Source organism: Salmo salar, chromosome ssa28, assembly GCF_905237065.1.
Source record: "Salmo salar chromosome ssa28, Ssal_v3.1, whole genome shotgun sequence".
Classification (NCBI taxonomy): Eukaryota; Metazoa; Chordata; class Actinopteri; order Salmoniformes; family Salmonidae; genus Salmo; species Salmo salar.
In genome coordinates, this window is record NC_059469.1 from 22694331 (window position 1) to 22708271 (window position 13941).

The 13941-nt window shown below is 44.1% G+C and overlaps 1 protein-coding gene across 5 annotated transcripts in view; it reads right to left on the reverse strand.

The window, feature by feature from the left end:
• Nucleotides 1-13941, reverse strand: part of golga4 (golgin A4) — a 54986-nt gene that overhangs the window by 21832 nt on the left and 19213 nt on the right. For 4 of the 5 annotated variants that reach the window (XM_014180010.2, XM_014180012.2, XM_014180014.2 and 1 more), the window contains 10 exons: nucleotides 11355-11423; nucleotides 10637-10984; nucleotides 9498-9545; nucleotides 9313-9369; nucleotides 8264-8362; nucleotides 7860-7989; nucleotides 5753-5943; nucleotides 2593-2676; nucleotides 344-491; nucleotides 82-260 (listed from right to left, as the gene is read on the reverse strand). In XM_014180010.2, coding sequence (XP_014035485.2) covers nucleotides 82-260; nucleotides 344-491; nucleotides 2593-2676; nucleotides 5753-5943; nucleotides 7860-7989; nucleotides 8264-8362; nucleotides 9313-9369; nucleotides 9498-9545; nucleotides 10637-10984; nucleotides 11355-11423 — 1353 coding nt within the window. The remainder of the gene's footprint in view (nucleotides 1-81; nucleotides 261-343; nucleotides 492-2592; nucleotides 2677-5752; nucleotides 5944-7859; nucleotides 7990-8263; nucleotides 8363-9312; nucleotides 9370-9497; nucleotides 9546-10636; nucleotides 10985-11354; nucleotides 11424-13941) is intronic. The other variant, XM_014180011.2, reaches the window with a different exon arrangement.

A 13941-nucleotide genomic window follows, 5' to 3' on the forward strand; every position in this document is an offset into this window, starting at 1 on the left:
TTGTGTACTACTGCATGAGTACTGCATAAGTACTGAGTGAGTATTTCATTAGTATTTTGATGGTCAGTAGATGTCCCTCACCTTCATGATGGTGACCACCTCCTGCTTGACCCTGGTGAGCTCCTGCTGCAGACTCCTCCTCTCCTCTTCCCCGGCCCGCTCTACCTCCTTCACCTGTTCCTCCAGCTGGAGTTGCAGGAGCCTCCGTGCCTCCTCAGCCCTCTGGGCCATGGCCAGAGCCTTCTCTAGCTCCTCAAACCCTGGGGGAAGGTGCAAACACACATCGTTGGTTAGATAATGTATATGTACAACTTACACATTGCTAAAGAGGAAATCCACTGACCTGCTTTCTCAGACTTCTCTTTCTGCTCCTGCAGTTCCTCTCTCTGGGCGGCGGCCATCTTGCTTCTGGAGCGGAGCTGGGCGATCTCCTCCTCCTTCATCTCCAGAGTCTCATGCATCTGACGCTTTGTCTCTGCAATGACCATGCCCTGAAGGTACAGCCATGATCGGATTTAATTTAATTTTACTTTCGGAATAAAATAATACATGTTGTATATCAACAATACGTGTATGAGATCCCAGAGGATAGCACATTAATGAACACACTTACACTACATGTCCAAAAGTATGTGGACACCTGCCTGTCGAACATCTCATTCCAAATGAGTTGGAGTTAGTCCCCCCTTTGATGCTATAACAGCCTCCACTCTTCTAGGAAGGCTTTCCACTAGATGTTGGAACATTGCTGTGGGGACTTGCTTCCATTCAGCCACAAGAGCATTAGTGAGGTCAGGCACAGATATTGGGTGATTAGGTCTGGCTCGCAGTCGTTGTTCCAATTCATCCCAAAGGTGTTCGATGGGGTTGAGGTCAGGGCTCTGTGCAGGCCAGTTAAGTTCTTCCACACTGATCTCAACAAACCATTTCTGTATGGACCTTGCGTTGGTCACGTGTGCATTGTCATGCTGAAACTGGAAAGGGCATTCCCCAAACTGTTGCCACAAAGTTGGAAGCACAGAATCATCTAGAATGCCATTGTACTGTATGCTGTAACTTTAAGATTTCCCTTCACTGGAACTATGGGACCAAGCCCAAACCATGAAAAACAGCTCCAGACCATTATTCCTCCTCCACCAAACTTTACAGTTGGCACTATGCATTGGGGCAAGTAGCGTTCTTCCGGCATCCGCCAAACCCAGATTCGTCCGTATGACTGGCAGATGGTGAAACGTGATTCATCACTCCAGAGAACGCGTTTCCACAGCTCCAGAGTCCAATTGCGGCGAGCAATACACCACTAAAGCCGACGCTTGGCATTGCGTATGGTGATCTTAGGCTTGTGTGAGGCTGCTCGGCCATGGAAACCCATTTCACAAAGCTCCTGACAAACAGTTCTTGTGCTGACGTTGCTTCCAGAGGCAGTTTGGAACTCGGTAGTGAGTGTTGCAACCGAGGACAGACAATTTTTACGCGCCATGCACTTCAGCACTCGGTGATCCCCTTCTGTGAGCTTCTGTGGCCTACCACTTGTTGTTGCTCCTAGACGTTCCCACTTCACATTAACAGCACTTACCGTTGACCGGGGCAGCTCGAGCAGGGCAGAAATTTGACGAAATGACTTGTTGGAAATGCGGCATCCTATGACGGTGCCACGATGAAAGTCACTGAGCTCTTCAGTAAGGCCATTCTACTGCCAATGTTTGTCTATGGAGATTGCATGGCTGTGTGCTCGATTTTATACACCTGTCAGCAACGGGTGTGGCTGAAATAGCAGAATCAACTAATTGGAAGGGGCGTTCACATACTTTTGTTTATATATATATATATAAAAAGTGTATTTCCAAATAGGTCCTCAATGAATATTTTTTATCTGCACTGTTATGATTGTCTCCTAAGTAGCATGTCTTAATCAAACCCAAGGCCCCTAAATTGTTTCTAACCATTATGCTGTGCCTCTAACCCTAATTCATCAGTGTGACCTCACAAGTCACAGTCTCCACACACACACCTCTCCTGCAGAGCCAGAGGATAATGGTCAAGCGCAACAATCGTGGATAGTGTTTGTCATCTCTGTACTCAGGGGCATAGCACAAACATGTCTATATTTCACAGATTCACACTAAGCAGGAGTGCAGAGGACATTTAAGGGGCAATCAACGTTAGGACCAGAATGGTGGAGGCTGGTGGAAGGAGGGAGCAATCGATGAATGGGGTAATTGTAATGGCTGGAATGGAAAGAAGGGAAGGTATACAACATTTCAAACACTGGGTATCCCTGTGTTGTTTTAGGATTCCATTCTAGTCAATACGATGAGCCTGATTTGAAGTGTCACCAGCCTCCACTGACTCAGAAGCTTAAAAGGGAGCTTCTATCAAGATATGACCAACCTTAAAAAGGAAAGTTAACTGACATTTCAGCTCATTTCTGACTTACCTATGGTGGTGTTGTTTTATTCAAACAGTTTTTAAGTTTGTTAGCTGGCTTAGCAAGGTCCAGAATCTCCTGGCTAGCATTTTCATCACCCTAGAATTGTAGTCGAAAAACATTTAAAAAGTGAACTATCCTATTAAGAAGCCCTCTTCAATTACCTTGTCCTGCTCCAGCTGTTCAATAAGGTTCTTAGCATCCCGCAGCTGGGTGATGAGCTTGATCTTCTCTGTGGTGTGCAGCTCCTGTAGTGCAGACAAGACAAACGGAAGAAATATATTAAAAATGGGTTCATGTGCAAGGTATCAAAGCAACAGTGAAGGCACTGAGAACAGACAGACGGAAGGAGAGATCAGATAATATATATATATATATATTGAAGGCTGAAGGTGCTCTTTGGATAAGGATAAATGAACCATCTTTGAAAGTAAAAGATGGATTAATCTGCAAGTTATCAAAAGGAACAGGAGCACCGCTGTAGTAAAGGAACAGGAGCACCGCTGTAGTAAAGGAACAGGAGCACCGCTGTAGTAAAGGAACAGGAGCACCGCTGTAGTAAAGGAACAGGAGCACCGCTGTAGTAAAGGAACAGGAGAACCGCTGTAGTAAAGGAACAGGAGAACCGCTGTAGTAAAGGAACAGGAGAACCGCTGTAGTAAAGGAACAGGAGCACCGCTGTAGTAAAGGAACAGGAGCACCGCTGTAGTAAAGGAACAGGAGAACCGCTGTAGTAAAGGAACAGGAGCACCGCTGTAGTAAAGGAACAGGAGCACCGCTGTAGTAAAGGAACAGGAGCACCGCTGTAGTAAAGGAACAGGAGCACCGCTGTAGTAAAGGAACAGGAGAACCGCTGTAGTAAAGGAACAGGAGCACCGCTGTAGTAAAGGAACAGGAGCACCGCTGTAGTAAAGGAACAGGAGCACCGCTGTAGTAAAGGAACAGGAGCACCGCTGTAGTAAAGGGAACAGGAGCACCGCTGTAGTAAAGGAACAGGAGCACCGCTGTAGTAAAGGAACAGGAGCACCGCTGTAGTAAAGGAACAGGAGAACCGCTGTAGTAAAGGAACAGGAGAACCGCTGTAGTAAAGGAACAGGAGCACCGCTGTAGTAAAGGAACAGGAGCACCGCTGTAGTAAAGGAACAGGAGCACCGCTGTAGTAAAGGAACAGGAGCACCGCTGTAGTAAAGGAACAGGAGAACCGCTGTAGTAAAGGAACAGGAGCACCGCTGTAGTAAAGGAACAGGAGAACCGCTGTAGTAAAGGAACAGGAGAACCGCTGTAGTAAAGGAACAGGAGAACCGCTGTAGTAAAGGAACAGGAGCACCGCTGTAGTAAAGGAACAGGAGCACCGCTGTAGTAAAGGAACAGGAGAACCGCTGTAGTAAAGGAACAGGAGCACCGCTGTAGTAAAGGAACAGGAGCACCGCTGTAGTAAAGGAACAGGAGCACCGCTGTAGTAAAGGAACAGGAGCACCGCTGTAGTAAAGGAACAGGAGCACCGCTGTACTTAATAACACTAAACTGAATTTAGACAACCAACTACCCCTCATAACCTTTAAGCAGGGAGTACAAACACCAGATTTCAGACAAATGGATGCATTATTCCTTACAACATAGTTTAAAATCATCAGGATGGTGCTCAGATTATTGTACAGGTTGCCCTCACATGAACCTCCAGGCTCTTTCCTGGTAGCCTGGTCCCATATGAGTTTGTGTTGTATAGCCAACTCTTATGGTCGTTTCAATTAACAATGAATACAGCAGACAGCTCTCAGAACAGGCTACTTTCCTGGTTAGAAAAAAGTTCAATAAAACAAGGAAGTACCAAGACAGGTTGCAAAATGTTTCTGCATGGCAGGCAGAGTCTCCCTACACCACCCATGAGGCCAAGCCACCACAGCCACAAGGCGGATGTCAACAGAGGCCGCATACGAGGCCAACTAAACCAACACACAGACCAAGTTAGGTTGGGTTAGCAGCAGTGGTCTGTAGTGTAGCTAGCACGTCACTATGAAACTACTGTGAGAGAACATACAATAAGGTAAATAATAATTTAACACAAATACGAAACAGACCACAACGCCATATAAATACCAGATCCCAAAGGTGAAAATGTGGCCTGAGAGACAGCTGCTGTCTGTTTTACAGGGTGTGTGTGTGGATGAGCAAGCCCCTCCACGCTGGTTAGGAGAGCTGAGCGCCTGTTAACCTCTGGCTCTTTCTGTCACAGGAACAGCCCTGTTCTCAGACACTGGCCAGGTTCAACACACACATACCTCTGTACCTCACACACAAATTCTGCAACTCCACACACACACACACACACAAACCTCTGCCCATCACACTTAGATGCAGAGCTATTGTCTGTTATCACAGGCCTGTTCTGGCGCCCAGCATCACTCACAGCCGCTAGTGAAAACGACAGACACCACAGCCAAACTAAACTATGTACTTATCATTATTCCACCAAAGAACAATGTTGTGGTATAAAACAGAATAAATGTCACAAAGTTAGCTAAATGACATGAGCTCGGTCAGCCCCTGGGATGAGTGGTAAATAGCACCCTATTCCCTACATATGGCACCCTTTTCCATACATTGTGTACTTTGGAGCTCTATCTCATTACGAGGGCCTCATAAGACAGAGCTCCACACGCTTTCCGAGCGATAGTGTGTGTGTGTCATAGAAATAGATAGTGAAGCCACAGACCAGGCACATGATCACTAAACCATCAAGACTCCACTGAATGATTTATAACACAGTGTTGTGAAACATGGTGTTACTGTTCACACCATAGTGTTGAATTCTGTGGTTCACACTCACTCTTCAGCCCCATATAATGAACTCCTTTCAAAACTACAGTGTACTAAGTACAGGTGGCCATATGTGGAAAATGGTCTTCTAGAATGTGTATTCCAGGGTGAAGGGTAAGCTATCTTTCCAGAAAAGTTGATTAGAAGAGCCATGTGACGGTTTCTAAATAAAATGGCTAATTGTAACGGCCGGAATGCAATATTTCTAATTTATGATTACGTGTTTCATACCGTTCCATTCACTCCATTCCAGCCATGGAATACTATCACAATACATCCTCTCCATTTGGGGCGGCAGCGTAGCCTAGTGGTTAGCGCGTTGGACTAATAACCGAAAGGTTGCAAGATCGAATCCCCGAGCTGACAAGGTACAAATCTGTCGTTCTGCTCCTAAACAACACTGTTCCTAGGCTGTCATTGAAAATAAGAATTTGTTCTTAACTGACTTGCCTAGTTAAATAAAAGGTAAAATAAAAATTCTCCCTCCACTGACATTGGTTAACACACCTTGGTTTTCTCCAGCTCCTGCAGTCTCTCCTGCAGCTGCTCCTGCAGAGTGTCATTCTCACTGGTCAGCTGGGCACTGCGCTCCTTGTGTGTCCTCAGCAGCTCCTTACACTTCTGGAGCAGATTCTCCTGGCGTGTCACCCTCTTCTGCAGCACCTCCATGCTTTTAGATGGGTCAGTGATGCCCTCTGCTGTTTGGAAGAGGTAACACATAAGACACAGCTTGGTGGGAAAAGGATTCCCACATGATCTATTATATAGATATACATACTGTACATATTGTGACGGCCCTGAATTTTTCTGAACCGTCTGTGCTTCTCCTTCCAATAGGGCGCATTCCCTTTAACTCCCAATTAAATAGCCAGCATCAGCTGTGCAAAAGTGGGGTTGTGATGGAGACATGAATGTGAATGTGTTCAACCCTCAGTTCTGAAGCTTCTCTCTTCCGTTTGTTGTGTTGCTTTAAAAGTGTGCTTTGTAGCCTAATAGCAAGTTTACCCAGGACCGGATCCACTCTGTTGTTCTTCATGGCCTTCCTCCGCTGGAGATCTGTCGGCGGATTGGCTTGTCTGACTGACCGACCGACTGACTACAACCTTTTTGTATACGGTATTTCATTTGTTTTGGTGTGATATATACCGTGATGATTTATGTAGTTAGTTGTAGTTGAGAACTTATTAAGATGTGATACGCTTTATAGTTGTGTGGTAAAATATGTGTTATTTTGATTGTATGATTGACACTGGGTTTACGCTACACTGGTATGAACACAAACATTGCGTGACTAAGGTCACTTGAGTTCCCTGAACTTGTTTACTGGGCTGGACTCTTTAGGCCCGAGGTACAGGACATTTCTGGAGGAACCAGAGCTCTTTAAAGCTCATTACTGTTATATTGTTGTGTGTGATCATTTATATTGTTAATACAACCCACGCAAAATAATACAGTTGTTTTTGAAGTTCTTTCCAATGTTTTAAGGGTTTATGAAGTGCATTTCCATCCTGACTTTTACATGAGTCCTTTGTATTGGTGTAGACTTGACAGACAAGATGGGACTCATTCCCTCCCAAACTAAAAGGAGAAACCAATATTTTCTCTGGTAGGTGCAACCTACCTGGCACCCCTATAAACGATAACCTCAAGTCAAAACCGTTACAATATGTTCTAATCCTGTCCCTATCCATGGTTTTCGCTCGGTCAGCGCTGCCTTCTGCAGTTTAGACGAGGTAAGTCAGAAAAGGGGGAGTACTGAGGCGTTAAGGAAAGGGGGATAACTAGTGAGTTGTACAATTGAATGCATTCAACTGAAATGTGTCTTCCGCATTTAACCCGACCCCTCTGGATCAGAGGATTGGTGTTGTGGTTTTGTGTGTTAAAGGTATAGTTCACCTACATTACACATTCGTTTCCTTACCCTGTGAGCAGTCTACGGACAAGGTATGACAGCAATCCATGCTTTGGTTTAGTGTCCCTGGCACTGTTTCCACATGCTAATGTTTCAGCATTTGAGGCACAAATCCCATTTAAGTCATGGGACCGATATTTGCATTTTTCACACATCATGTTCAAAACATCTATAAGTCACTTTGTTGAGCTTTACAATCGATTTGAGATACTTTCTGATGATTTTAATTGACGTTAAATAAAATAAATAAAACGTGTGTAAAATGCTAATAATCGGTCCCATGACTTGAATGGGATTTGTGCCACAAACGCTAAAACATTAGAATGTTTAAACAGTGCATGGATTGCCGTCATACCTTGTCTACAGACTGCTTACAGGGTAAGGAAACCAATGTGTAATTTTGGTGATTAATCCCTTTAAATATACTCAATAAATGTGATAACAGACAAATGGCTCTAAACATGTCAACACTACATTACATTACTCAGACCTGGGTCAAAATAGTATTTGAAATCCAAACACTAAGTGTTTGGTTGAGCCTGCCTAGAGTGCCAGAGGTGTAGAGGGTTTGCACCTTAGGCACTATTCAATTGGTTACATTGCACCAGACAATACTATTTGAACCCAGGTCTGCTACTGTCCATCCACACATCATCATCTATCAGGGGTGTGAGACAGCATGGTGTCTGTACTGTATAGTACCCGCGTCTTTGAAGGGGCTCTGTGGGGCAGAGGCAGAGTCTGGAGCATCTTCAGCCTGGAGAGGATGTTCAACCTCAGGGGCCACAGCTCCACCAGGAACCCCCTTCAGATGTTTCTTCATCAGGGCAACCTGGTAGAGGAGGAGGGACCACACAGTCAAAATACAGAGCAACACAGGCTGAAGACCAGATATTATTCTACAGTCAAGATTATACTGACAGTGTTCAGCATACACTCATTGAAACACATTTTATTTTAAATCAATTGTAGAAATGTTATCATTGTTCTTATACTTTGAGTATGTTGTTGTACAGATCAGTGGGGGCAAATCCCAACATGATGCATTTTACATTGAACAAAAATGTAACAAAATGTGAAAACTGCACTGTATTGTATATAAACACCTGGGTCTGAAGCACAGTAATCATCTGGTCCTTCTCCTCCAGGGCAGCATCAAACTCATCCTGAAGGTGCTTCTTAGCCTGCTGGTCCATGTGCAACTCCTGGGGAGAAACATTGTCATAGAACACATTGCCTTGATACACACAGCTCTTGGTGAGGAATATAGTGCGTTTGCGATCGACTACACTACAGTCGGACCACTCAGAATGACTGATTTAAAATAACACCCTACTTCCCTAATAACTACTCACTATGAGATCCAGATTAGTAGTTCTGTGAATTGCCTTGCTCACACTGATCGCCTTATTATCACAATTATGAGCCAGAGAAGTGTTCCTGTACTTCCTACATGCAGGGCACACTACACCATTTAAACCAGGGAAAGGTTTCTTTCCTACAAACACAGGTGAGAGTCTCAGTGAATTACATCACACAAGTTCAAATAAGTCACCTGCAATGCCTTATGTTTTGATCATGAAAATATGCTGTTTTCTCCACTTCCTACCGCTCCTTCTTCTTTCCTTGTCTTAGCTAACCTACTGCTCATTCCTCTCTTTCATTGAGTTAGCTGAGCTCCTGCCTCACTTTCCTTGGCTTAGCTAACCAAGTGCTCCTTCCAAGTCTTAGCTAATCAACTGCTCCTTCCTTTCTCTCCAAGTCTTAGCTAACCTACTGCTCATTCCTCTCTTTCCTTGGCTTAGCTACTTCCTCCCTTTCCTTTTCTAAGCTAACCTACTGCTCCTTCCTCACTTTGGCTTAGCTAACCTACTGCTCCTTCCTCACTTTGGCTTAGCTAACCTACTGCTCCTTCCTTGGCTTCCTTCCTTTGGCTCAGCTCCTGTTTTTTGGGGTCAGGACTTCCACCTCTAATGCTGTGACTCAGCGGTTGCCTGCATCCTAAAAGCTTTTGAGTTCAGAGAGACTAACGGGTCATAACAGAGTAAAATAAGGCCCCGTAGACAGTACTTTGATAGGGATAGTAATACAAAAATAGTACAGACATATACAGGTATTTAACAGAAACAGATGGTGTTCATGGTCATACTCGTACCTCTCTTAACTCCCCTATCCTACGGAGAGATTTGTCTTGACTCTGACTGAGAATGGCCTGAGGAGAAAAGCAGAAAAGACTACATCAGCATTCAGCGAGTGTGGATAAAAGCGTTCCTCCATCCTCCCAATAGTACAGAGCATCACTATCTGTAATCTGGTGTTGAGGTGGTTTATGAAAATCACCTGGGTCTTCTCTTTATCTCTCTGGACTGTTCTGTAGGTAGTGACCAACTGTAGAGAGACAGGCACACACAGAGAGAGAAGGAGAATGGTTAGAAAGGTAAATCAAACATAGCTGTACACACAGAGATATACAGTATATTCAGAAAGTATTCAGACCCCTTGACTTCCACATTGCTATATTACAGCCTTATTTTGAAAATTGATAAAATAATTTTCCCCCTCATCAATCTACACACAATACTCCATAGTGACAAAGCAAAAACAGATTCTTAGAAATTGTTGCACACATTTTGTTAACATACACTACCGTTCAAAAGTTTGGGGTCACTTAGAAATATAGTTTTTGAAAGAAAAGCAACATTTTCAATGGAATATCTACATTTTAATGGAATATCTACATAGGCGTACAGAGGCCCATTATCAGCAACCATCACTCCTGTGTTCCAGTGGCACGTTGTGTTAGCTAATCCAAGTTTATAATTTTAAAAGGCTAATTGATCATTAGTAAACCCTTTTGCAATTATGTTAGCACAGCTGAAAACTGTTGTCCTGATTAAAGAAGCAATAAAACTGGCCTTCTTTAGACTAGTTGAGTATCTGGAGATCTCGTACACGCTGTGTAATCAATGGAAACAGCATGCACCGGAGATCAATTTTCAGTCTCATAGCAAAGGGTCTGAATACTTATGTAAATATGGTATTTCTGTGTTTTATTTTTAATGCATTTGGAAACATTTCTAAAAACCTGTTTTCGCTTTGTCATGATAGGGTAGTGTGTAGATGAGGATTTTTTTATTTATTTAATCCATTTCGGAATAAGGCATGTAACAAAATGTGTAAACTTTCCAAATGCACTGTATGCATAGCAGGCCAACTCCCTAATTCTGGTCATCTGTATTTGAGACCAACTGGATGAGCGAGAGAAGACTGATCATAGTGACTTGTACATCCCATAGAGGTGTAATGTAGACATACAGCAGGCCACCTCCCTGTTTTAGCCGTTCGGAATGACTTGTTGAACTGGTAATTACCTGAAAATTATTTAGTGATTAAACTGATTTCTTTTGAGACTGATTTCCACAAGCGTCACTCAAGGAGTACCATGTAGTACCACTGCTGTAGTGTCTCATGACCCCCACCTCTGAGTATTTCCCTCTGTAGTTCCCCAGGCTCTTCTCCACCCTGTGTAGCCGATGGATCAGCTGTTCTTTAGACAGGGCCGGCAGGGACTCAGGGCTACCATACGACTCCTCTGCCTCGCTCTCGATGTCTGATGAAGGGTCGTAGGCTGGGGTGGCAGAGGGTGAGGCCAGGGGCTCATTTTCCCCCAGGGGGGTGAGGGAGTTGAGAGAGGGGCTGCGGTTCAGGCTCTCTTTAGACGGGGAACGGAAGAGGCCCTCGGCCCGGCTGGCACCGCGGAGGAGGAGAGACTCCACAGAGGGGACGCGGAGCTGTAGCTTCTGGGCAAACGACTGGGGCTCTTCTCTCTGTATGAGGATGGACAGGAGAGTGTATTACTTTAAGTTATTCATTTTCAGATGGCAGTCAACTATATTGAACTGAAACACATGGGAATGTACATAGATAGCTGGAGACATGTGGGATATGAATGAGTGTTTCCACATGCATGGGTTAAAGATAATCAACTAAACCACTCCTATTGTTAGGCCTAGACTTTATCCAAAATGGCACACTTATCAGAATGCATATTCCTCTGCAGCTGATTAGGCCTAACTGGCATAGCATCTGAACTTGTATTCTTAGTTGCTTTATTACCTCTTCAGGACACTTCAATAACCACATTTAAATGGAAACGGAAAAGCCAGAGAAAGGTGTTAGGAGAATGAGGTAACTTGCCTGAGGAGAAGCCCTCCCATCTCCATTGATGCTTCCTCTAGGTGATCCTGTGGCACTTCTCCTGCCACTCTAGCAGGAAGCAGGAGAGAAAGAGGTTAGAACAACCTAGGCCATGGTTTAACCAGGGTTGTGTCTGTAATGGCACACTATTCCCTATATACTGTAGTGCACTACTTTTGACCACTACTTTTGACTATGGGCCCAGGTGACAAAGTAGTGCACTATATAGGGGCCATAGTGAATAGGGTGCAATTTCAGACGCAGCCCTGGTACCTGAACCTGTTAGTCTTCCATATGTCCCACACCCAGCCATCGTGCACCGTACCGCTACACCTTGATTACTCTGTATAGGATCAAGCAATATTAGCAGAGCCATCTAATATACATGGCTCTGAATATTAGTATTGCTAGGACAGGAGCAATGCAGGGGCTTATGGGTACTGTAGTTGGGTACCCTCATGCAAACTTGGATTAAACAGAGGGGTTAAATTACAAGATAGAAGGCATCTCTACTGTACCACATACAGTAACAGAACAGATAGGAGTAAAAATAGAACTACAACTAGTAGCCATTAAAAACTACAACTGGTAGCCATTGTTCTACACAGCAGCCATGAGGTCAAAACAAACAGTCAAACTTGATTAGAGGAGCCAGTAGATGAAGAGGTTGAAGGTAAAGGTTTGGCATTGCTGTGGATCACTGCAGCAGGATGTTATTGTAGGTTAACCAGAACATAGTAGAGACATGTGTAGTAGTGTTGTTGTGAACATTAACTGGGTAGCCTGGCTGGTTGGTTATTGAAAAGATCAGTTTGGTGCATCAGCCACCAAACAGAAGAAAATGGACTGAAAGAGGGAGGGGTTGCCTGAAATTGTCATCTTCAGTTTTAAAAAGGTTTTTAAATATTTTGCTACAGAGTGACCTAATGAACACGACCCAGTTGTTGGCCTACTTGTAAGCTTGTTAACAGTTTCCTCCCCTCCTTCGACTAACATTGATACTAGATAAGAAAAGCAAGGGGTTTTCTGCAAGTGTGATCTTTAAATCCTACCAGTCAAGAAGCTGTCCCAATTACAAAGAAATGTTGAGAGCACACTTACACATGAAACAAACGTATTACAGACAGAGTTATACACCCATTGCAAAGTATCAAAAATATTAATAAATGATGTTCAAAAAATGAAAACCTCTATACAAATGTATTATGGGAGTTTGAGGTCGCGATTTGAGACTGATGAGAAGGGACACATTTCACAATGTGTCTGGTTTGCTGTGAGGCTACAAAGCAGCAGGGTCTGCTTTGACTAGAACAAGTCATTTCATTTGACTTTGGATCTGAGTGTGAGTGTTTGTAGGTCAAACCAATGCCTCCTAACCCTGCCTTCCAGGCAGACAAAGGGAAGAGCCCCAGAGTGGCTGAGTGAGAGGCTCAGAGTAGTGGAAAACAGGCCTGACTTGCACTCAATCAATGAATTATACATGGCCTAATGTCTAGACACAATCCATCCCCACAACCCAGACTGTGAAGGATGCCTACAACCTCACCCAAACAGTCATTCCAAGATGCTGTTTAGGTTAGGCTGTGTGTGCAGACAGGTCACACAAAAGGAGGAAAACAGTACTGTCACTCTGGATGTGAAGACTGGCAATGGCATCATTAATCAGCAGCCTAGTTTTAGTTGTTGTACACAGTCTGTCAGGCTACTGGCCAAGGCATGATGACTAACCGTACTGACAGTCTGGATGGGAAGACTGAAACAGTAGGATGCAGTCTTTCTGTAGTTTTACACAGTCTGTCAGGGTGTGTAAGCCGGTTGTCTAATTAGCTCTCTACTCCTTCCCCTTGGCCCCAACCCATCGATGTTGACAGATCTAAGGGGGCTGGATAGGTATAAGCAGTGTAGTGCTGGAGCGGGATGTGCCAGGGCAGGTTTGTAAGGGATATCTTTAGCAGATGACAACAGTACTGGTATGGTGGTACTATGTCAGACAGTCAGGCTAGCGTACCAGCAACATGTGCCATAGTCTTTGTAGTTGTACAAAATCTGGCAGGGCATATAAAGGGATATCTAGCCAAACAGAAGGATGTAGGCTGTGTTCCCTACATAGTGCACTATGTATTCCATTTGTTGGGAATAGGGTGCATCCCTGACATTCAGGACACATCGTAGTTTCCCCTCTGCAGTTGTACCAAGCCAACAGATGACTAACGATACTGTGTCAACAGACAACTATGCCAGCCTGGCTTGGCTTCCAGACACCAGGCGGTGGAAATCACAGCTACACTGGTACTGTGTTTTTTAAGGTCAGAAGTAGAGGACGTCTGCAGTCTCTGCACTCAAACACAGTAAGAAACTAGGCTAATAGGTTAGCTGCTAGAGGACTCCAAGAGGGCTAAGGACAGGTTAGTATGTCAGTGTGTTAAACTGAACAGCTCTCTGCAGTTATGAAGAACAAATAGGCTGTGTGTTTATAAAAAGGCACATTTACCATTTACTTTCAAGTTAAAGGTTTTATACAAACACACATGGTCACACACAGATTTCATTTATGGGCTAATATTAGGAAGTGATTCCAACTTAACAT